The sequence below is a fragment of the Cyanistes caeruleus genome, chromosome 2 (genome assembly GCF_971803275.1).
Source record: "Cyanistes caeruleus chromosome 2, bCyaCae1.hap1.1, whole genome shotgun sequence".
Classification (NCBI taxonomy): domain Eukaryota; kingdom Metazoa; phylum Chordata; class Aves; order Passeriformes; family Paridae; genus Cyanistes; species Cyanistes caeruleus.
The window spans coordinates 2171313-2194077 of record NC_141702.1 but is presented as its reverse complement, the minus strand read 5'-3'; the positions used below and the strand labels follow the sequence as shown (position 1 = coordinate 2194077).

Genomic DNA, 22765 nt, shown 5'->3' with positions numbered 1-22765 from the left:
CTCCTCTCTGCCCGTGAAACGCTGCTGGTTTTGAGAGGGCTGTTCTCGTAAAAGGGCGGAGCAACCCGGAGCCCGAAATTGTGTTTGCTGGAAGGGTGCCCGGCGTCCACGAGTGCAGATGGTGGGGGCAGATTAAGTCTACAAAGTCTTTCTTCAAATTCAGAGAGCTGCTGGCCAGAGTAAAACCTGATATTTAATTATTTAACCTTTATATCTCAACTGCTGCTCAGCCGGGGTTTTTAAGGGGGGTAGGATTACACCCGCAGGAGAAGAATTGAAAACCCGTTGCCAGGGTTTTTCCATGGTTTTATTAAAAACTTCCAAAGCTCTAAAATGAAAATGTACACCAACTACAATGGAACCAGTTTGTACACTCACAGTTAAAGTGCTAAAAATTAAACGTTACAAAACCCACACTGGACTACTGTAAACAAGTCTAGCAAGAGCCGAGTGCGAGTGGGGTCAGCCTCGGGCAGGGACTGCCCCACACATTCCACCACGCAGGGATCTCCCGGGAGCGCCTTCCCCTCTCCTGAGGAGCTGGACGTTGTCTCAACAACGGGAAGGGCTGGGAGAGGCACCGGGCCCACCGGCAAAACCCGGGAGAACCCCGCGCCTCGGGGACCATCGATCCCGTCTGGAGAGAAGCACGAGGGGAGAGGGGTAAAGCTTCACATTCAACTGGACATTCTGCTGCTCGGGGTGGAGCTGGGGATGTCTCCTCTGCTCTGTGCCCTGGTTTCACCGCACAGACGGAGCTGCCTGATGCGTTTTGGGATCCTCAGTGCGCTGGAGCTGGGCTGGAGAATCGGCTCCCCCCTGGCCTGGGCCTTCTCCTCGTGCCCTTCCTGAGGGATTTTCCCTTCCCTCCTTGCTGGAACAACTCGGGAGCGGTGCTGGACTCGGCCATGCCCGGATTTCAGCCTCCCAGTGCCATCCTGCGCTCACCACTGACCCCCCTGGAGCTGGTGGCTCAATGCTTCCAGCACAGAATCCGGGATTTGTGCTGGAACACGACAGTGAGAACACAAACGCATTGACACCTGAATGTGGCTGCTTGGTGCTCTTGGGTTGTTTATGCCTTAAAAAAGAGGAGCGGCCTCCTCCATGCAACGCGACTGCAGCTCCGATCGGGGACGTTTCACGGGAGCTGTGGAGGGACTGAGAAAGAAGGAACAGCACAAACTCGGGGGGATCTGTTGTCAGCGCAGTCGGGAAAAGAGGAGCTGGAGATCCCTGGGGATGCTGGGGATGAGGAGTCGTGCGTTCTGCAGGAAGCTCTGACGGAGCAGTTTCACCGAGCGGAGTTTGGGGCTGCAGCCATGGTGGGGGGCAGAGGGATGGAGTCTGGGATAACTGGAGCTGGAGAAGCCAGGCCCTGTGCAGCCTCCCTGCCTGCTCCCTGCGAGAAGGGACAGAGGATGCAGCTCCTGGTGGCAGCTGGGGAGGGACAAAGCGCTGCAGGACACCCGGGGAGCCCCGAGCACTTGGGTGACTGCAGAAACGCCCTCCTGGCCAGGGGTTTCAGCTCAGGGGGAATTTAAAGCTTGGCACCGATCCCATAAACCTGGCACCCGGGCTGGAGCTGGCAGCAGGTAGGAAAGCAGCCCAAAACCACCCCTGGTGCCCCTGTGGGACCACATTTGAACTGGAATGGCCTTCAGAGCTCCTGGCCAGGATGATTTGGGAGCTGAAGCCCTGTGGACCCCAGCTGGGGAGCTGCAGCAGGGCTGGGACACTCTTCCCTGGCTGAGGAATGCTCTTCCCAGGAGGAACGCTCTGCCAAGAGAGCACAGCGCGCTGGCTCAGGTGTTGAAGCGAGAGGGGAGAGGGCAGGGAGACAAAAAGCCCAGCCAGAACTGCAGTTTGAGGTATTATCACCTCCCTAGGGTGACAGGAGCCTGTCCCTTTAGCACCCATGAGCAAGGAATGACTTGGATATTCCCATCTGGAAGCAGTACTGGGACTGGGCCTCACAAATTAACAACATTCCCAGCAGGATCCTTCTCCAAGCTCCATCCTGTCCAAGCTCCATCTCCAAGTTCCTCTCCCTGTCTCCAAACAAGTCAAAGCATTGCTGCAATTTATAAAAAATAAAAATAAAAAAAAAAAAAGGTACAGGAAATGGAGCAAAGAGGATCATTGTAAACCCTTGAGCTTATTTAGTTTGGTTCCAGTGTTTAGGAAAACTCAGCTTCTGCAGATCCGGATTCCTACCAGATCACCCCTCTGGGTCGGGAGGAGCTGGATTTGAAAACAGCCAAGGTTCCACCTTGGGGTCTCCAGGGAGTTGAAGCTTCTCCAGTTGAAGTGAGCCCAAAGGATTTTGCAGAGCTGGACAGGTATCCCCGGGCCCCGGGGCTGTTTGCTGAGCAAACAGAGCCTGCTCTGCCCCAGGGCCCTGCCTGCAGCACCTCCCTCCCGGGCCCACAACAAAGAGCTTTGTTATTCCACGCTGGGCTCCGTTTGTCTTCTCCTCCGAGCCGCTGAATTTGGGATAAATCTGTCTGGGAGCTCCCGGGGCAGCCTTTGATTCCACAGCACACAGGTTACGAGCTCTGCCGCTGTGTCATCGGCTGCAATTAAAATGAGTTAATTGTGGAGCAGCTCCTGCCCCGGCCCTGCCCTCGAGGTTGGTGCACAAAGGCTGCTCAACAAGGCTCCACCGGGTCAGGGAGGGAATTATGGAAGGACAATGCAAAAATAAGGATTCATTTCCCAGCAGTGATCTGCAGCAATTACTGAGGTAGGTTTGCACGCCAGCAGGGTTTCCTCGTGCTGGATCAATCTCCCCGGGAGGTGCTCCAGAAGATCTCCAGCACCATCCTCCAATTCTGCCTCCGGGGTATCCCAACGGATCCTTGCCACACACAAAACCAGCCCAAATTGAGAATTCTCTACCGTGAATCTGCAGCAGGGGATGAAAACAGCCACAGCAGAGGTGGATCCGTAACCAAGATCCCTGAACTGCGGATCCTGTCTCCTCCTCAAGGAGCTCCCTGGGCTTCCAGCTGCCACATCCTCGTTTTTCCCCATCTGGGGGCAGCTCCTGCCTCAGCTTCTCCCAGCCATCTCTGGATTCTTGCTCAGCGCAGAGGATCCTCCCCAAACCGTGACATCACGAGGAAGGTGGGGAATCCTTGAATAAACTCCTCTGGTCCTCCTGGCCTCAGCTGCTGGGCTTTGTAAACAGGCTCAGCTCTGGCTGTGACAACGGGCTGTACATTCCTGCCTGGGTGACAAATTCAGCTTTTCTATGATAATCTTTTTTCTTTAAATAGATCGGGAACAGGCAATCTCAGCTTTTGTACATGACTCTAAAAAATAAATGGCTGAATATTATCTAGATAACTGCTTTTAAAACCCATCTCTTCCTACGGAAATTGTAAACGAGTAGAAAATTTAAATAGTCTTTTGTAAAAAAGCAAGGACAGTACAAGTATAAAAAAATCGCTCTGCCCTGCCTCTCTCATCCCCCCACCCTGTGGACAACTGAGCCTGGCCAGCTCTGGGAAGAGCTGGTGATCCTCAGAGGAGTTTCCTTCTCCAGAACGCTCCTTCCCGTGGCGTTTCCAGCGTGACCGAACGCTGCCGGGTCACATAGACGTCCCTCAGGCAGCGCTGGACGTGTCCCCTCGAGGGAGCTGCACGGAGGGATTCCTTCAGCCAGCAAGAGTTCCCTCATCAGAACAACTCCCAGCACGGCCCTGCTGATTTCCGACACGCGGAGCCCACGGAGGGAGGGAGAGAGAAGGAAGGGGGAGATTGTTTTCCACAGAGAGTAAGAAATTCAGCAGTTGTGTCTGATGAGGAACAGTTATCAAATAAATAATTACCTCCAGAGAGGTTCAGAGGAGACAACCAGCTTTTTTACTCAGTGACTCAAGACAGCTCCGAGGCAAGTCCCACAGCAGAGAAGCCGACCCCGGCTTCCCGACGCCCGAATTCAGCACCTGGTGAGCGGCTGAGAGTAACACTGAGCGCGGAAGGAAGGCACCACGAGCCCTGCCGGCAGCCTGAGCCCTCGGAGCCGCTCAGGCGCTGGTGCCATCCTCCTCGATGACCCGGTTCATGCTGGTGCCGTGTGTGATGTGTGTCATTGGGTTGCTGCTGAGGTCCCTGACGCTGCTGTGCCGCGACTGCTCGTTGAGGCGGTGCGAGCTGCTGTGCCTGGAGTGGTCGGTCAGCCGGGACATGCTGCCGTGAGGTAGTCGTTCCTCCACGCCCCTGTAGCTGCAGGGAGTGTACCTGATTTTGGGGAAACAGAGAATGAGAGAATGCAGGTAGAGCTCTTGTGAGGAAAGGCATACCCTGCTCAGCTCGGGCACTCTGCTCCTGCGGCCCCGGGCGAAGCGGTTCAGCTCCTCGCACAACAGACCTCGCTCGGTTCTTACTCCAGCACTGTCTGGTCCTGATAATTAGGGGAGTGAAACACTCCATGATTAATTACCCTGGAAGCCTGATCTCCACCTCAGCTCAGAGAGGGGAACTTGTCCCCTGTTTACTTGGGCAGGGAGTATTGACAGACACAAAATGGACTGACACCCGGACAAAAGCAGCCAGGAAGGTGCTGAGCTGACGTTGGGGCGGGTTTGTTTTCCCACACGGTGGAACACAGATCGCTCCCGTGCAGGGAAACCAGCCCTGCCGTGTAATTAATGCCCCAAGACCAGCAGTGACTCTGAAAACATCATGGCATTTTCTTCTCTTTCCAGGCACTGCCAGGGAGAGGAGATGCACCAGAACACCCAGTTTCAGCAGAATTACAGCCACACGTCTGGCTGGAAGGGGCCTGTCCCACCTCCTGCACAAGATTTGCCCAGTGAGGTTGTGGAATCGTTTGAGGACAGGTTGGAGGGGGCTTGGAGCAACCTGTGAGGGTGGAAGATGGAATGAGATGATCTCTAAGGTCCCTTCCCACCCGTAACGGCGCAGTTTCGGGGCCGCGCGTACCGTCCGTCCCGCGAGCGGTGCAGGCTGCCGTGGTAGCTGCTGACTTTGCTGTGGACGCTGCCGGCCTTGCTCCTCTGGTCATCCATCACGGCCAGCTGGGTGGACGAGGCGTGCGTGGAGGTGCCCTGGGTGGAGGTGCCCCTGGACTTGCGGATGATGGGGGTGTTGGGGTCCCTCAGCAGCGACTGCGCGAAGTCCGGCTCTTGCAGCACCTGGCGGCTCTCGTTGACGACTCTGAGCGGTTGTTGGAGCAATTAGCGTTAATTACCGCGGCAGGGAATGATCACAAACAGAACAAGGCTTGGCAAACCAGAGCGTTATTTACGGCCTAACGTCCCCGTTTGCCCGGTTCTGGAGCACCTCCCTGTCTGGTTATTCCAGCCCAGTTGAGCCCTTGAAGGATGCACCAAAGGAGTCACCAAAACGTTCCTGCCTTTGTGGATCTGCTTTAAATCATCTTAAAGGACAATATTTATTTGGAAATCTACCCGTGGCTACCACGAAATCACACGGATTGTCTCTTAATTGATGCCAACCTTAATCTAAATTAATTTCAGCCTTACGGAAGCTCCAAGAAATTCTTGCTGTCACTTTATCAAACCTCTCTTCAGCACCAATGCATAAGGAAGACTAAAAGCAGAGACAAATCCTTTCAGCTGCAACCACGGTGAGAGGAACCTGCGTTTAATTTCAATTTAGAGCTCTGATTCAGTCGGCTGGATGCACATTTATAAATAAAACGCTTCCATTCCACCTCTCAGTGAGAGGCAGAGTAGTTGCAGTGTTTATTTGATGCTTAATTCTTGTTAAAAACAAACTGAAGACAAATGTAGATTTGATTCTGGGAACAAAGAATAATTAGGGAGAAATGAGGAATTTTTTGAGCTGTTGCCTGTCTTGTCATTCCTTGCTCCATTCTGAAAAGTGATTTTTCCACCCACTGCTGCCTTTGTCTCCATTAAAACCAGCCCAAACTCTCTCCCAGGACAGCAAGGGAAGGGTTTATCTGTAATTATCCGTACTCACTCTTTTTTCCTGCGCCCGTGGAAGAAGCTGGCCCACTCAAAACAGGTCTTCTTGCTTCCCACCCAGAACACCGAGGGGATCCCGACCACCAAGGCCATCAGGTACTTCATGAGGAACAAAATCAGATCTGGACGGCTCATCTGGGTGACCTGGAGAGAGAGAAAAAGAGACAAAAGGAAGATTCTAGGACCCATCCTGGCTCACCGCTCGTTTTTGAATTTAAATCACCCCTCCCTGCCTGGAGCCAAAGCAAACACGGTCAGGATTCCTTTGTTCCCGGCTCCTCGGAGCGTGACCGGGAGCGCTGCAGGGCCCAGCGCTGCCTCAGACAAAAGGCTCAACTGCTGTGAGGTCCTGGCCTTTATTTGTATTTCTGGTCTTTTGTCCGTGCCCTGAATAACCGTGAAATATTTTCTAGTCTGCGAATCAGAAAGAGTCGCTCCTTTGATGGGATTAACACATACAGGACCAGGTGCTGCTGCGGCTGCTCTTGGGAAAAATGCCAGGGGAAGCTTCATGGATGGGCAACGCTGATCCTTCATTCCCTGGAGGGATTCCCTGTCTCCCTCCCTGGGGAATTCAAGGCTCTGGCCAGGTGCAGGTGCCTGGTTCTTATCAACCCTGCAAAAACTTCTCTCTCCAGGGAGATCTGGAAGTGGAAAACGCTCACAAGATCTGTTTTTCCAAACGTTTTTATACACCAAGGGTTTGTTCGGCAAAGAAGACAGAGGTTTTCTTTCCAGGAAGGTCCAAAACAAACACCCAGGGCCTTTCTGGAATCGATAACCCGGCTCAGAAACTGAACCTTTGGGGAGAGAGAACTTCCAGAGCAAACCTGAACGAGGCCACCAAGCTGGGGAGGGAAGGAAGAAACTCGTGGTGGTGACAAGTCCTCTGTCAGCGTTTGTGTGACTCCGGAATTCCAACAATTCCAGCGACTGGGAGAACTGGGATAAAGGCTGGGAGAGCTGGGGGTGCTCACCTGGGGAAGAGAAGGATCCAGGGAGAGCTCAGAGCCCCTTCCAGAGCCTAAAGGGGCTCCAGGAGAGCTGGAGAGGGACTGGGGACAAGGGATGGAGGGACAGGACACAGGGAATGGCTCTGAAGTGGAAAAGGGGGGATTTGGGTGGGATTTTGGGAAGGAATTCCTGTCTGTGAGGGTGGTGAGGGGCTGGGATGGAATTCCCAGAGAAGCTGTGGCTGTCCCTGGATCCCTGGAGGTGTCCAAGGCTGGGCTGGATGGGACTGGGAGCAGCCTGGGACAGTGGGAGGTGTTGGGGCTGGAACTGGATGAGTTTTGGTCTCTCCCCAATTCACTGTGATTCCATGAGCTCAGACACCTGCTGGCCACAAAACCACTTGGCCTTTAGCAGGAGCCTCCCTGAGCTTTTTGTCACGGCTGAGGGAGGTTTCCAAACCACCTTGAAATATTTTATTTTCTCAGGAGATGAGGGCTGAGGACAGGAGGGAAGGCGGAGGACGAGCAGCAGATCCGTCCTGATCCCAGCAGAAACAAACTCGGTGCACAAAGGGAGAAGGAGGACCCGCGGATGGCTCCAGGACTGTGGCCCATGGAATCTTTCCAACATCCCAGAAGCTGCTGGAGAAGCTGCTGGTGCTCTGTGAGGTGAGGGTGAGGCTGGAATACTCTGGGAATTCGTAGGGAACAGCCAGCCCTCCCTTGCAAGAAGCTGCTGTGGCCCAGAGGGACTCAAAGGTGTGAGAAAAAGCATGGCTGAACACCAAAATGTGGAGGAAAAAAACACTTTGAAGTGTTTAATCTGAGCAACAGGAAAGAAATACCATGCCAGCCATGGAGGAATTCCATCCTCAGGAGAGCAGGATTCTGGAAAGGCTCCCAGGAGGAATTGAGGGGACACAGGGACGTTCTGAGTGTCGCCAGTGTGGGACAGAGGTTGGCAGAGACAATCAGAGCTCCCCTCTGACCCTGTATTGATGTAAAAACACGGGTACAACCTCCTAGAACAACGTCCAGAGCCCCAAATTGAAAAATCCAAAGTCAAATCGTGCCCTGTGTCAGGGGGACTGGCCAGAAACAGGCCCCCACCCCGGGATATTCCAGAATATTCCAATTATTGCTGAGGGGCAACACAGTTTCCAGTGGTTTAATCCAGAAATCCAGCAATCCTCGGTTTAATATTCTGTATTATTGCACATTTTCAGTCCTGTCACCACCAGAGATGGAAAATAAAAGTGCTGAAATGTAATGAGAGTAATTAGGAGATGTTCGTTAGGAGTTCTCCATCCACCTCTTTCCATCCAGGAAAACCACGGGTGCTGAAAGGTCCTGGACACCCCTGGACCTTCAGAACAGCTCTGAGATTCCACCCAGAATTATTATCCCAGAATATTAATGATTACTCAATAAAAAAATCCTTATTATTATTTTACCTTATTATTTCAGCTGGCGCTAAGTGGAGTAAGTGGTGAAATTCATCATTTCTTAATGAAGGTGACATCCAGGTGCATTTTTTATATTGAATTCTTTATATTTACATTTAATGTCTGTCCACGGGGGCCAGGTCTCCCCTGGCAGAACTTCTGGCCTGAAGGGAATTTAATTTTGAATATTTCATCAAGAATAAACCACATCAATTCTACTGCTGAAGCTCTCAGCTGCTCACTGTATTAATTCCACCAAGATATTACAATAAATCACTCAACAGCAAAACTCCTGGCTCGACCTGCTCCTGCTGAGTGCTACAAATAATTCCAAGAGAAAAAAAAATTAAAATAAATACATTCAAATGTATCTTTCAGGCGAAAGGAAGCACGTCCTGCTCTTTGGCAAAGTGAGTTATTAAACATCATTACACGCTTTTCTCTGAATTAAGCCTCAAAGCAGCCAATTGAGGGAGTAACACCCATTAAACTCACATTAACACTAAGTGACTGCACCTGTTTGAAACGGTATTAATCTGCAGGTATGAGGGATTTATAATAATTAACAACATTTATAATAATTAACACCGGAAAAATGAAACTTGAAATGAGTCTTCCAGGTTTAACTGGGCTAAAAAAAAAAACTGGTGTTTGAGCCCAAAGTGGGGCTCCTCCAACCCCAAAATCCTGGGACAGAGACTGGTTTTAAAAACAGCAAAATTAGGCAAAAACTCACTCGTGTTCATCATCAAAACTTTGACTTTTTTACTGCCCAGCAATTTAGGAAGAGTCCAAAATATAACTTTAAAGATTTATTCACCACGCATGAAATGATGCATTCACCTGGAATATTCAAACTCCACCTCAGCCAAAATGCAAAATATTTTCCAAAAGCACCTGTGATCATGATCTGAGGGTCCTTAATAATTATAGTAAATTATATAAATATATTATATTTATACATATAGATATAAATGGTCCTTATTTATAATAAATTATATAAATATATTATATTTATACATATAGATATAAATTTATTTATAATAAATTCTCTCTGATGGGGAATGTGACCTTGAAAGAACATCAGAACCACTTTTAAAAAGTGAGAATTGGACAGGATCCCTGGTTTCAATTTATTTTCTTGGAGAGAGATGAAGCAGGGAACAACCAATAAATGAGACACTCTGGAGATGTCTGAATTTATGGAACAAAGTCCCTGATGCACTTTCCATCCGTGCTTTTTGAAAATTCAGGTTACAAAGAAATATCTTTGCGTTTAAAAGCGAATTTCTTTGCGCACAACCTGACTCTATTTATATTTATACCTGAATAAACTTCCAACCCAAACCATTTTATAAAGAAATTGGGTCTGTTCTTGCTGGTGCTGATAAACACATGGCATTGAAGCTACAATTAAAGGTTCAAGGGTATTTTAGCAAGGTGTGTGCTGAAGGCATTGCTACATTTTTGGGTTGCAGCCTTTTATTGATGCGCTGGAATTAATTTTTATTAAGGAAAATGCCACATCCCTCTGTTATCCTGTAGAAATGTGGGGTTTCCTCATCCCCCCATCAATGATTTACTCATCAGAGCGATTCCCCTGCACTGGCTTAACCTCCCAGCCCTGCTCTGCAAGAACTCCGGGTGGTGAAGCACCAGCAGAATTCCAAATGCATCTGAAATCAGAGCCTGAGCAGCGTTTTGGAGATGAAATCACAATTATCAGGTTTTTTGTCAGAGATGGGCATGTGGGAATGCCATCAGAACCGTGATCCCTCAGGATCAGAGAGTGAATTCCACTGCTGATGCAGCCAGAGAGGGAAAAAATCCTCTCTTAAACCAAATTTTAGTGTCTACATTCCTGTTACCAGCTGAAACAATGACTGGGAACATCTACTAAGGGATTTAATTCCATCATTTCTTCTGTTTCCACTTGGCTCTGTGGCCAGACCCCTCTTAACGTTTCTGAACCTCTGAACCTCCACGCTGGAAAGATCAAATCCAGAGACAGATCTCCTCTGGGCCTTAAAAAAGTGGGATAATGTCCTCCTTTTTAGATAAAAAGCTGCTTGTTCTGAACGCCAGGAGCTGCTTTTCTGTGTCAGGGACGCAGGGAGTGGAAGGCCCTGGGGCCGTGTCCTTCAGAGATGAGAACTTTTCCCAGAGGGAAGAGAATTCTGGTGGTGATTCTCTGTTTTCCCTCAGACCTGATCGCGTTCCTGGGGCTGTATGAGGGGTTTGTGCGCTCCAGGAACATGAGAATTTGGCAATTCCATGGAGTTTCAGAACGGTTTGGGCTGAAAAGGACCTGAAAGCTCATTTCAGCTCCAGCCCCGACACCTCCCACTATCCCAGGCTGCTCCAACCCAGCCTTGGACACTTGTAGGGATGGGGCAGCCACAAATTCCTTGGGAATTCCATCCCAGGGAAGGATTTCCCTGTGGATCCAGGCTCTCAGAGCCATCCAGCTGCCAAGGAAAACAGGCAAGGAGATGCAGGATTTGGGTCGTGGGCCCTGCGCCGCGCTCGGAGCTGCTCAGACACATCCCGCGAGCAGCGAGGCCCGGCCCGGCAAGTTCTGTCAGATACAAAGATCACAGATGAAATAAAGGTATTTTTGTAGCTCATTTTCCCCCTCCCATCTGCTGGGCTGGTCCAAAAGCACCCAACAGAGAAGTTTTCCCCTCAGCGAATCCAAGAATCCTCAGCGAGGTTCGGAGGCGTCGCTTCCCTCACGGAACACGCAGCGGGGCAGGCGCTGAGAAAGGAGGTTCAAAACATCAATTTCCAGATTCCTCCAGGGAAAAGCAAGGCTGCTCCGCGGGCACGCCGCTCATTTCAGCGCTTAGAGAACCAATTCCGGAATGTTCTCCCCTCCTGCCCCCGAATGATCAATCACAGCTGCTTTTCCCTGACAGGCACCGGAGGCCTCTTCCCGCCGAAACGCGTGAAACCACAAATTAACGAGAAAAAACCCAAACACAACACCTGTCCCCCTCCTCTGGGGCAAGAACGCCCATCATTTGAATCATTTGATATTTCCCTCAGGATAAAAAGCGATGAAATTCAAATTAACCCGTGCTTTTGTTGTAAATGGGAAGAGCGAGGGGAAAGGCCGAAGGGAATCCGACCCAGCGGCCTCGCTTTCAAAAGCGTTTCCATCACTGTTGGCACTCTGAGGTTCAGGATTGCACTCGCAATTTTCCAGTCAAATGCAGCAAGATTTGTCACTGTGAAGTAAATTATTCTTTTATTATTTTTTATTATTTTATTATTACATTTCATTACATTTTATTATTTTTTATTTTTAATTTTTATTAATTTTTATTATTTTTATTTTATTTTTGTTATTTTTATGATTTTATTATTTTTATTATTTTCATTATTTTTATTAATTTATTATTCATATTATCTTTATTACTTTATTATTTTTATTATTTTAATTTATTTTTATATTTATTAATTTTTAAATTTTTATTAATTTTCATTATGTTTATTATTTCTATAATTGTTATTTTTATTTTTATTAATTTTTATTAATTTTTACTATTTTTCATTATTTTCATTATTTTTATTAATTTTTATTATTTTTTTATTTTTATTATTTGTATTATTTTAATTTATTTTAATTCTTATTAAATTTTATTAATTTTTATTATTTTATTAATTGTAATGAATCTTTATTAATTTCATTATCTTATTAATTTTAATTATTTTATTACTTTATTAATTAATTTTTATTATTTTTATTATTCTAATTTATTTTAATTCTTATTAAATTTTATTAATTTTTATTATTTTATTAATTGTAATGAATATTTATTAATTTTTTATCTTATTAATTTTATTATTTTATTAATTTTTAATCAATTTTTATTATTTTATTAATATTTTAGTAATTTTTATTAATTTTTTATTTATTTTTATTATTTTTTACTTTACTGTAAAGTGAATTATTGTTTAAATCTTGCTTTTCTTTCATCGAACCACGACACCGAGCTGGCTGCTCAGCAAGACTCGGGCCGGTAACAGCTTCACAAAAGAATCCAAGATAAAAATAAATGATTAATAAAAGACGGAATAAAAGTTTATAAAATCACCATCGTCACGTGGAACAGCTCTTGTGGGGGAAACATCGACCCTGGAATTTAAGTGATAGCCCAGGTTCACCTCACCGTGCCAAACCCATCTAAAATCCGTTTTTCCCAAGAATTTTAACTTTGTAAGTGCCTAAAAAAACACATCCTTGAGTCTTTGAAAAATAATTTGGTGTCAGGGTTATTCCATCAAGAGTCATTAATTACTCTTGTTATTAATAATTACTTATTTCTACTTAGAATTCCTCTCAGTTCCCTCTGAAAAACTGCTTCAGGTGGAGAAATTGAGTGTTTTCATTCATTAAAGTTGGGTTGTTAATAATGCAAAACTATGAAATAATGCAAAAATGAGAAAATTCCCAAAATTTAAACACAATAAGTAAAACATAAGTTGGCCAAAGCATTACCCTGATTCGGACACAGCTCATCAATTTTGATATTTCTTATCAGTTTGGGCATTTCTTATCAGTTTTTGAGGCTTATCAGTTTTGCTTCACACTGCTGAAAACGAGAAATAGACCCCAATCTTGCTCATTTTTGAGGATAACAGATATTTTTAAATAATTCGGGTTGTATATAGAATTCAGAAGTGCTATTCAAAAGAAAAAAAATACATAAACCACAAAAAATTTTTAAAAAAGAAAAATAAAAAACCCTGAATTTATAATAATAAAAATAAATAAATAAACATTAATTTAATTACTTTAATAAATAAATAAATAAATAAATAAATAATGAAAATTTCTGAATGTGAATCCTAAGCTATTTCCTTTAATTTATTTAAACAAAAAAAGGACAAATCTGGTTTTTGGGGGATGGATTTCCCATCACATTCAGTTCTGAGGGTAAAGAACAACTTCACTCAGCTTCTCCTGCTGTTTTAATCACAATTAAATCACAATTAAATCACAATTAAAGAGTCAGTGGGAAAATAACCAAAATTCAAGATTCAATGCTGCTCCTTGAATATGTTTTTTTTTTCCCTGACCACCAGGAGAAATTCTGTGTATTTTTGCTGTTCTAAATTCCATTTTGTTTGTGAATGAAACTCCTAATTCAGATTTGCTGCATCTCTCGTGATTAATATGGAAAATCTGGTTTTATCTCCACCTTTGTTTTGGTTTTTGGGTTTGGTTTTTTATTTTAAAGATGGAATAATTACATCCAACAAGAAACAACTCCTTAGGGCAGATTTCAATAAATCCATTACCTCTCCTGAGAGGAATTCTAAACAAGAATAAGGAAGGAAGAAGAGGGAGGGAAATTTGGGATTTAGGGACAGCCCTGAATTTGTGGATTCCCTTTGGTGGGAACGGGGCTGAGATTTCCTGGCAAAGACTCTCGTGGCAAAATGGCAAAAAAACAGCGGGAACGCTCCCCAGAGTGGGGAAATGGGGGGAGAAATGGGGGAAAAATGGAAAAAAAAATGGGGGGAAAATGGGGGAGAGAAATGGGGGGAAAAATGGAAAAAATGGGGGAAAAAATGGGGGAAAAAATGGAAAAAATTGGGGGGAAATTGGAAAAAATTGGGGAAAAATGGGGGGGGAAAAATTTAAAAAAATGGGGAAAAATGGAAAAAAATGGGGGAAAAAGGTGGGGGAAATTAAAAAAATGGGGGGAAAATGGAAAAAATGAGGGAAAAAATGGGGGGAAAATGGGGGAAAATGGAAAAAATGGGGGAAAAAATTGAAAAAAAGGGGGAAAAAAGGGGGAAAAATGGGGGGAAAATGGAAATAAATGGGGAAAAAATTGAAAAAAATGGGGAAAAAAATGGGGAAAAAATGGAAAAATGAGGGGAAAAATGGGGGGAAAAATTGGGGGAAAAAAGGGGGAAAAATGGGGGAAAATGGAAATAAATGGGGAAAAAATTGAAAAAAATGGAGCAAAAAATGGAAAAATGAGGGGAAAAATGGGGGAAATAATTGGGGGAAAAATGGGGGGAAAAAATTGAAAAAATTCAGGAGAAAATGGGGGAAAAACTGAAAAAAATGGAGGGAGAAAATGAGGATAAAAATGGAGAAAATGGAGAAAAAAAGGAAAAAATGGGGGGAAAATTGAAAAAATTGGGGAAAAATGGGGGGGAAAATGGGGGAAAAAATGGGGGGGAAAATGGGGGAAAAAATGGGGGAAAACCTGAAAAAAAAAGGGGGAAATTTGTGGGAAAAAAATGGAAAAAAATTGGGGGAAAATGGAAAAAATGGGTGAAAAAAATGGAAAGAAATGGGGGAAAAAATGGAATTTTCTTCCCAAAACTGGAGAAGTTCCATCCCGACTCGAGGAGCACTGCAAAGCCACGGGCTCTGCGTGTCAGGGATTAATTCTTGCCGGCTCTTCTTGGTGTTTCTTTTGTTTCAGCCCAGTTTTAGTTAAAACGAGCTCCAGGAGCCAGGATATTCAGCAGAGGGAAGGAAAAAGCCATGCTAAGGAGGAATGAAACTTGGAAATGTTGCCCCTGATGCAAAACAAAGCAATTTTGGGGATGTTAATGAGCCAAAAGAGCCTGCAACGAAGAGGTTTTTGTCACACACAAAAAATGTTAATTTTGGTCCACAGAACCAGAGAATTATTTGGTTTGGAAATGACTTAAAGCTCATCCCCACCACCCCAGGTCGCTCTGAGCCATGGGCAGGGATGCCACATCTAAAAGGATCTTGAAAATGGACAGTAAAATTAAAAATTAAACGTTATCAGCTCCAAAAAGTGCATTTGGAAAAATGGGAGATGAGCAAACTGCTGAATTCTTGAGGCAAAATTTCCAGCAGGTGACAGGATTTTAATCTTATTAATATTTTAATCCCAGTATTAAAACCCATTGGTCCAATGTTGCCAGATAAAACATTAAAATTTGTGTTAAAATCTCAATATTAACAGGAATAAACCGCTAAGTTTGTACTTTTATTCCCTTTGTGCCTCACCAGCCAGGGATGGGAGTGAGTGGAGTGAAACTCCAGTAAAATTTAATTTTAACCCCACATTTTATTTTTTTTTTTTTTTATTTTAATTTTATCCCACAGCAAGGCTGGGGCCTGGACTTGGAATGAGACAGGAGACGAAAACCAAAAAAAAAGTGAAAAAAATGAGATTGTCTATTTGCTGATAAGAAAGATATTTGCTATGACATCATTTTACAGCTCAGAATAATTAAATTCTTCAAAATGCCAAGGCAGTTTTAATTTTTTTTAAAGAGGAGATCAGAAGGAAAAGATTTAGAGATAAGCACAAGAACTGCCTCAAAGAACTCGGTGAAAATTACTTTTATAAGAGTTGTGCTCATCATTCCTGCAGAAAAACTCCTCCCTATCAGCAGCAAAGTGAAATAATCTTTATTCCCTATTTATTTATTTATTGTGTCCCCTATTTATTAGGGGAAACCCTAATGGGATTCCCAAATTCTGGGAATTTCCATCTTATTGACATTCAATCCTCAAAAAATGGGCAAAGAAACTCTCATTTTCTTTCTGGAAGGGTTATAAAGATTCAGCCAAGGCTGGTCAGGATGGAGAAAGTGAATTTCAAAGAGTTTATTCTGATTTTTGAAGGGGATTAACTGCAAACCCTCCCCCCACTTTTCCCACCCCTTTTTCCCCCAAGAAATTTCCCCGGAATTTTGCAGCAAAAAATCCCAAAATAAAAATACCCAGTGGGAACCAATGTGAGCTCCTGAAAGAGATGACAAATTCCTCCTGCTCAGTTCCTCCTCCCAAGGACTCCCAGTACAGCTGCAAATGTCTTTGAAATGTTTTATTTGCCTTTTTTTATCTCTTTAGTATCCAAATTTGAAGCCTCTCCCAGCAGCTCAGTGCTGAGTCTGCCTCTGAAGCACTCGTGGAGTCTCTTTAGGTTTGGACTTGAGATAAATTAAACTTAAAACTTCCTTCACTTTGCAGGAAATGAGATTTTTCTTGACTTTTGAACTCCTGCTTTTCACAAGAGAAATGTACATTACAAGGAGCTTTGGGGACAGTCTTTACTGAGTCTCTATTTCACTTTTTAGCCAAATTCATCCCAGTTTTGGGACCTTTATCCACAGACTGGGGCAGGTCACTGGGGCCCAGTTTTGATTTTCTTTGTAATTCCAAGAGGAATAAAACTCCATCACTCTCCTTGCAAGGAATAAACCAGGATAAATGCAGGACAAGGATGTGGAACAGCAGATAAATGAACTTCAAAGTTGCTTTTTTTATTCCCTTTTCACCTCTGCCTTTACTTCTGGGGTCAGATGGAAAGGAAATCACAGCTTTTATGGCAACAGGAATTTAAAAGCTGAGTGGAAGCTTTTCCTAAAATCCAACCTGACCCTCCCCATCAACCTGGGGCCATTTTGTCCTTTTGCAGCCCAAAATTTTATCCCACTGCACCTGGATCTGATTTAACTCCCACAGGATGTCCCATTCCATCAGCATCTGGGAAGGAATTGCAAATGAGAGAGGAAAGGGATAAACTCTGAGAGCTGAACACTGGGGAAGGATTAAACAAACCAAACCAGCACCAAGAATTTATTATCGAGAACGGTGAAATTCTCTCGAGGCTCCGCCCTGGGAGCCGTGAGGCGGCGTTGGGTTCATTTCATGGACCCAAAATTCAAAATTCAGCTCCTTGGTTGAGTATTCCTGTGCACAAAGCAGATTCCAAAGGCACTGTTTCCCCCTCCAGAAAAAGAAAAATGTCCCAACCTTGGTAAAAAGGGAAGTGGAAGGGTCAGGACAGCTCTAGGCCAGCGTGAGCAGAGATTTCCTTTCCTGCTCTCTCCCAGATTTTGGAGCACAGAGCGCAGGACAGGGCAGCACAAATTCCTTCTGTCCCTGTCCACGAGGAGAGGGAAAACTGGGACATGGATCCCCTGCCTTGGGGTAAAGAAGATTTTATTTCACAAGGAAAGCAACGGATGCCTCCCAGATTTGCCAAAAAAACCCAGGAGAATCCAAACCCAGGCCACGCCAGGAATCAGAGTGGGTGATTTCCCACATAAAGGGATCTTGTGGCTTTCTCCACTCGGGGAATATTCCAAGTTTTGGGAATATTTCTGGTTTTTAGGCAGCCAAATAAACACGGTTTCTGTTTTTTATCGGAACCCCAGCCTGGCTGTGGAGCAGGCAGGAGAATCCGCGGCACAGCACCGACCCTCCCACCAGGAGCAGCTGCAGATTCCCACCCCCCTCACAGGGAATTTTCCAGAAGGAATTCCTGTGGCATCATCTCCCATGGCCAAGATGATGTCACGCCCCAATGGATTATTTTTTTTCTTAACCTCGGATTTGCTGGTGTTGGGAAAAAACCCCTGACTGCCACAAGCCAGAAACATTGGAAGTTAATTAAATAACATTAAAGCTTTGTAAAAACAGGTTCTTATTTCACCACTGAGGGATATTCCCCACAAAACTCCACATTTCCCCCTAATTTAAGGATATATTTCACCAGCAAGAGCTAAGGATAAAATCATTTTCCCCCCCACAGCTTTGGGAATCTGTTTCAGTTATAAATCTGGATTGTTTAATATGGGAAGTGTGTTTAGTTTGAGGGAGAAAAAATATAAATGGATGGGTTAAAAGAAAAGAAAAAAAAAGCCCAACAAACAACCCCTCTAACACTCCCTGGGGTCTGCAGGTCCTTCAACCCAATTTGATGTGAATGAAACCATTATTGTTCTTTTCACTCCCGCTGGGCCGTTATGGAAACGGTTTGCCAGCGATTTCGGGAGCGTTTTCCTACGTTTTTCTCATCATTCCCGCCCTCGGTTTCGAGGTTTAAAACAAGTTTTTTGCTGGAAATTTTGCCTCCCCAAAACCCTCGTGATTTTTATGGATCTTTAAATTTTGATTGGCACGCGGTGGGTGTTGGGAATGAATCAAGAGAAAGCCACGTGTCGCTCTTTTTTATTTTTTCTCTTTGTTTTGAAGCATCAGCCGGTTTGAACGGATGAAAACCCGCAGCAGTGAAGACTCAATTAAGCCAAAGGAACTGCACACACCCACTGCCAGAGATCTGCTGCCATAAAAATGCTCCCACCATAATAAAACCTTCAAGAGAAATAAAAAAAAAAAACCCAAACCAGAAAGGGTTAAAAGGTAATAAAAGGATTATTATCCGGCCTAAGCCAAACCTTTAAGTGATATTTTATTGCATTAAAATATGAGCTTTGATGACTCAGCTGGTGTTTTAAATGCTTCAGAGCCCAAAATGTTAATTTTTAAATGTCCCTCTGCGTGCAGCTGTAAAATAGAGGTTTGCTGTGAAACCCTCTGGAAATAAAGTTCCTTTAAAATAAGTTCCAGAAAATATCTAAGGAATGCCATTCTGGCCCAAAAGCAAGCAATTAATCCCTAAAATCCTTTCTTTTCAACTGCATCTGAATAAACCAGTGGAGGGGTTGATCTTTGGGCTCTTAGAGGCTTCTGTTCCTGTGATAACTCAATTAAACTGAGCAGATAAGTCTCAATTTCTTGGAAAAAAACCCCCAAAGCTGATGAGCTGCAAGCTCTGGTTTTCATCAGAAGACGCTTCAAGTCGGATTTTATACAGATGTTCCTGGCACAAAATGAGCACCAAACCTCCAGGCCATCAAAGCCCCAAAACCTCCAGGCCATTCAAGCCCCAGAACCCAAAAAGATGAACAAGAATTACAAAAAGCATCCTGATGACAACTCGGTTTCAACACCAAAACTCCCAACGACCGAAAATAAACTCATCAAGCCCCGGTCTTGAGGATGGTTTAAAACAACATCTTTACATCCCTTGGAGGTGTCACACAGCCCAGAAACTCCAGGAAAAATCACCAAGCAGCTGATGGGAGCTTTTGATTTCCCAACAACACCCTAAGGCATTATCCCAATAATTTTTTTTAGTAGGAACAGCAGCGCTTTGAGCAAGGAACGACAAGTAACTCTTCCCCAGCCACGCAGCTCAGCTTCCACACCTCCTGCAGGAATTTCTTCCCCTTCTGAGGAAGCTTTTCCCACCCACCCACCCCACAAACCCTCTCTAGACCCCCCCAGGCTGCTCAGCCCCAGCAGGCCAGGAGCAAAGGGCAGCCACAGCCCCCTCCTGCCTTGGGGCTCTCACAATCCCCCCGTGGTGGGGAATTCGATGTTTTGGTTTCATCGGCCGCTGCCCCCAAGGGCTGCTCCCTGCAGCCCTTCAGCTGCTCCAGCAGGAGACTTTTCTGCTGGGGATGGGGCACAGGGCCCTTCCTGAGGCCTGGGGGGAGGTTCCCAGAGGGAAGGGCACCATCTCCAAGGACACAACATCTCTGTGTGACCAGCACTTCCACCTGTGACAAACCCCAGTCCAAGGAGGGAAAACTCCACCCCCAACATCTCCTTTGACTGGAAAGAGACCCAAAAGGTCCCTGGAACCAGCCCAAATCAGCTCAAATCCCAAGTGATTCCACTGCTTCAAATCCACCATCATCATGTCCACCACCTTCACCCTTTCCCCACAGGGAGGGCACAGAGAATTCATTTTCCCCCCCAAACAAATCCAAATTTTCTACGTTCCCTTTGTTCTCAGTAATTTCTTTGTGCTTTGGTAATTTCTGGGACTTTAAATATTAAAAATTGAATTTATAAGACTACAGAGTCCATAGGTCAGTGTTTTGTAAAATAAAATCTTTCTATTTGCTCGTGGGATAACACTTGGAGAACGACAGTAGGTGAGGCTCTGTGGCCATGCCTACATTAAATACTCGGAATATAAAAGGAATCTTAATACTGAAAAATATCGAAAATATTGAAATAATATTGAAATAACATTGAAAAATTCATTCACCCTCTAGGAGTATGAGCAAGACTGACATCCCCTAGTGCCAGCAGTTCTCAGGACACATTTGCAGCCCAGCCCTGCACGAGACAGGAGGAGAAGGGTGGTGGGTGTAGATTTGGGAGGTGCTGCTCACCTGGTAGGGACAGGGGATGTGGTACTCCCGGCAGCGCTCCTGGATCCAGGTGGTCTCCCACACGCCCCGGTAGGCCTGCTCGTAGAAGTAGCAGCCGATCACCACCAGCAGGGGCACGAGGTACAGCACGCTGAACACGCCGATGCGGATCATGAACTTCACCAGCTTGTCCTGGTTCTCCTTCTCCAGCGGGATCTCGATGCGGACGCGGTTGAGGGAGATGATTCCAGCCAGCAGCAGGGAGACTCCCACCACCACGTAGAGGCAGAGGGGCGCCAGCACGAAGTACCTCAGCGCGTCCACGTCGTAGAGGCCGACGAAGCACACGCCGCTGATGTTGTCGCCCTCGATTTTGTTCATGGCCAGCAGGATGATGGTGAGGGTGCCCGGGATGCCCCAGGCGCTGGCGTGGAAGAGCAGGGCCTTCTTCTCGATGGCCTCGCTGCCCCACTTGGGCACGGCGGCCAGGAACCAGGTGATGGTGAGGATGACCCACCAGACGCTGCCGGCCATGGTGAAGAAGTAAAGCACCATGAAGAGCATGGTGCAGGCCTTGTTGTGGGAGCCCTGGGTCACCGTGGACGCCTTGTACTGGGAGGGGCTGGAGGCGTTGCAGGCCACCCGGTCCTCCAGCAGGAAGCCGATGAAGAAGATGAGGGACACCATCATGTAGCAGACGGCGTAGAAGATGATGGGCCTCTCCGGGTAGCGGAAGCGCGTGACGTCGATGAGGAAGGTCAGGAAGGTGAACAAGGTGGCCGAGAGGCAGACGATGGAGATGACGCCGATGAAGTAGCGGGCGAAGGACAGCTCCTCCCGGCGGAAGTACATGTTGGGGCAAGGAGGGGAGCAGTCCCGGACCCTGAGGAAGGAGTAACCCAGGTCCGGGTCGATTTTCAGCTCCCGAGGACACCAAAAGCCGTAATCCCGCTGGACGGCCATCGGGGCCTCCTCCGTGGGCTCGCCGGCCAGGTTGAGGTCAACCAGGCGGGGATAGGGCTCGTCGCAATCTGGGAACCTGAAAAGAGGCATTTACGAGGGATGTGCTCACAGTTTACAAGGACTGGTAACCTCATTTCTAGGTGTGACTTCAGGAAAACCAACTGGAGCAAAAGCAGACAACCCAAAACACGGGGAATCCATGAAATTCTGCACTAGTTTGTAGTATATAAAATTATAAGTTTGAAGCTATATAAAATTAGTTTAAAAATAAAACAAATGAGGAGCCTGTTTGGGCTTTAAGAAGGAAGGAAAGGATGCAAAATCCATCCCAGGAAATCTGTGAATTCAAGCCCACGGCAGCAGGATTTTAAAAACATTTTAAAGCCTTTCCTAGGGACCTGCAGTCGCTGCCCTCAGACAGGAGGTGACACCAAAATTCCAACTAGCAACGCCAGTTTTTATAAATGGAATTATGATCAAGATATTTGTGTGGTTGACACCAGCATTAATAAATAGAATTATGATGGTGATATTTGTGTAAATAAAGTTATGACTGGAGGCTGAGGACTGCTGGAGTTTCGAAGGAGAGATTGGAGCAACCCCTGTAACCCAGAAACATCCTCTGACCTATTTAACTAAAACAATTTTAATTGTTTTTCATTCTCTCCAATCCAACTGTAAATTATTTCCTCTTTTTTGTGCTCCTCAGTTCCATTAACCATTGGAGCCATTTATAAAAAACAACAAAGCAGGAAGATACCACTTTTTACTCTCGTGCATATTCTGTCTCGAACAGCTTGGAACACCACTGGATCGATTTTCCATAAATTTATTTGTGCAATGTAAAGCTGTTTGCAGCTCAGCGAGGGTCACATGCTCTGCAAACAGCTTTGAGATCTCACCCTCATCAAACCCAGACAATTTTCAGCTGATCCCCTGGGCAGAAATAGGAACTCACCTCCCACCTCAGGAAACCCTCGTGACGGAAAACGTTTCAAACACGTTTTTTTATACGTAGAACATCCTGGATGGGAGTAAAATTTTACCCTGGAATAAAATAAAATAAAAAAACCAAAAAACCAAGAGGTATTTTCTCACCTGGTGCACTCCATATCCTCGGGCCAGGAGACCCCGAACATCTCCATGAGCTTGGAGCACTCGCTGTGGGCGCGCTGGCAGAGGCGGCGGCAGGGCAGCGTCACCCGCCCGTACTCCATGCACACCGGGGCGTACAGGGCGCACAGGAAGGGACGGAAATCCCGGGAGCATTCCAGGTTCACCATGGGGTGGAAGGGCTGGCACAAAGGAAAAAAAAAAAAAATAAAAGAGAATTTGATAGCTGCAAGCAGTGGTTTTTTGTGGGATATTTCATTTTTGTCTCATTGCAACCGCGATCTTCTGGCTGCTGGGAGAAATGATCATCAGGACAGAACTCAGGGGTTTTAGGAGGACA

At 45.8% G+C, this 22765-nt stretch overlaps 1 protein-coding gene across 6 annotated transcripts in view; it reads right to left on the bottom strand.

Moving 5' to 3' along the window:
* Window positions 1-285: 285 nt before the first annotated feature.
* Window positions 286-22765, bottom strand: part of FZD3 (frizzled class receptor 3) — a 46260-nt gene continuing 23780 nt past the window's right edge. For all 6 annotated transcript variants that reach the window (XM_086875529.1, XM_086875533.1, XM_086875534.1 and 3 more), the window contains 5 exons: window positions 22411-22607; window positions 20371-21388; window positions 5980-6128; window positions 4954-5187; window positions 286-4248 (listed from right to left, as the gene is read on the bottom strand). In XM_086875529.1, coding sequence (XP_086731655.1) covers window positions 4035-4248; window positions 4954-5187; window positions 5980-6128; window positions 20371-21388; window positions 22411-22607 — 1812 coding nt within the window. In that variant the 3' untranslated portion in view covers window positions 286-4034. The remainder of the gene's footprint in view (window positions 4249-4953; window positions 5188-5979; window positions 6129-20370; window positions 21389-22410; window positions 22608-22765) is intronic.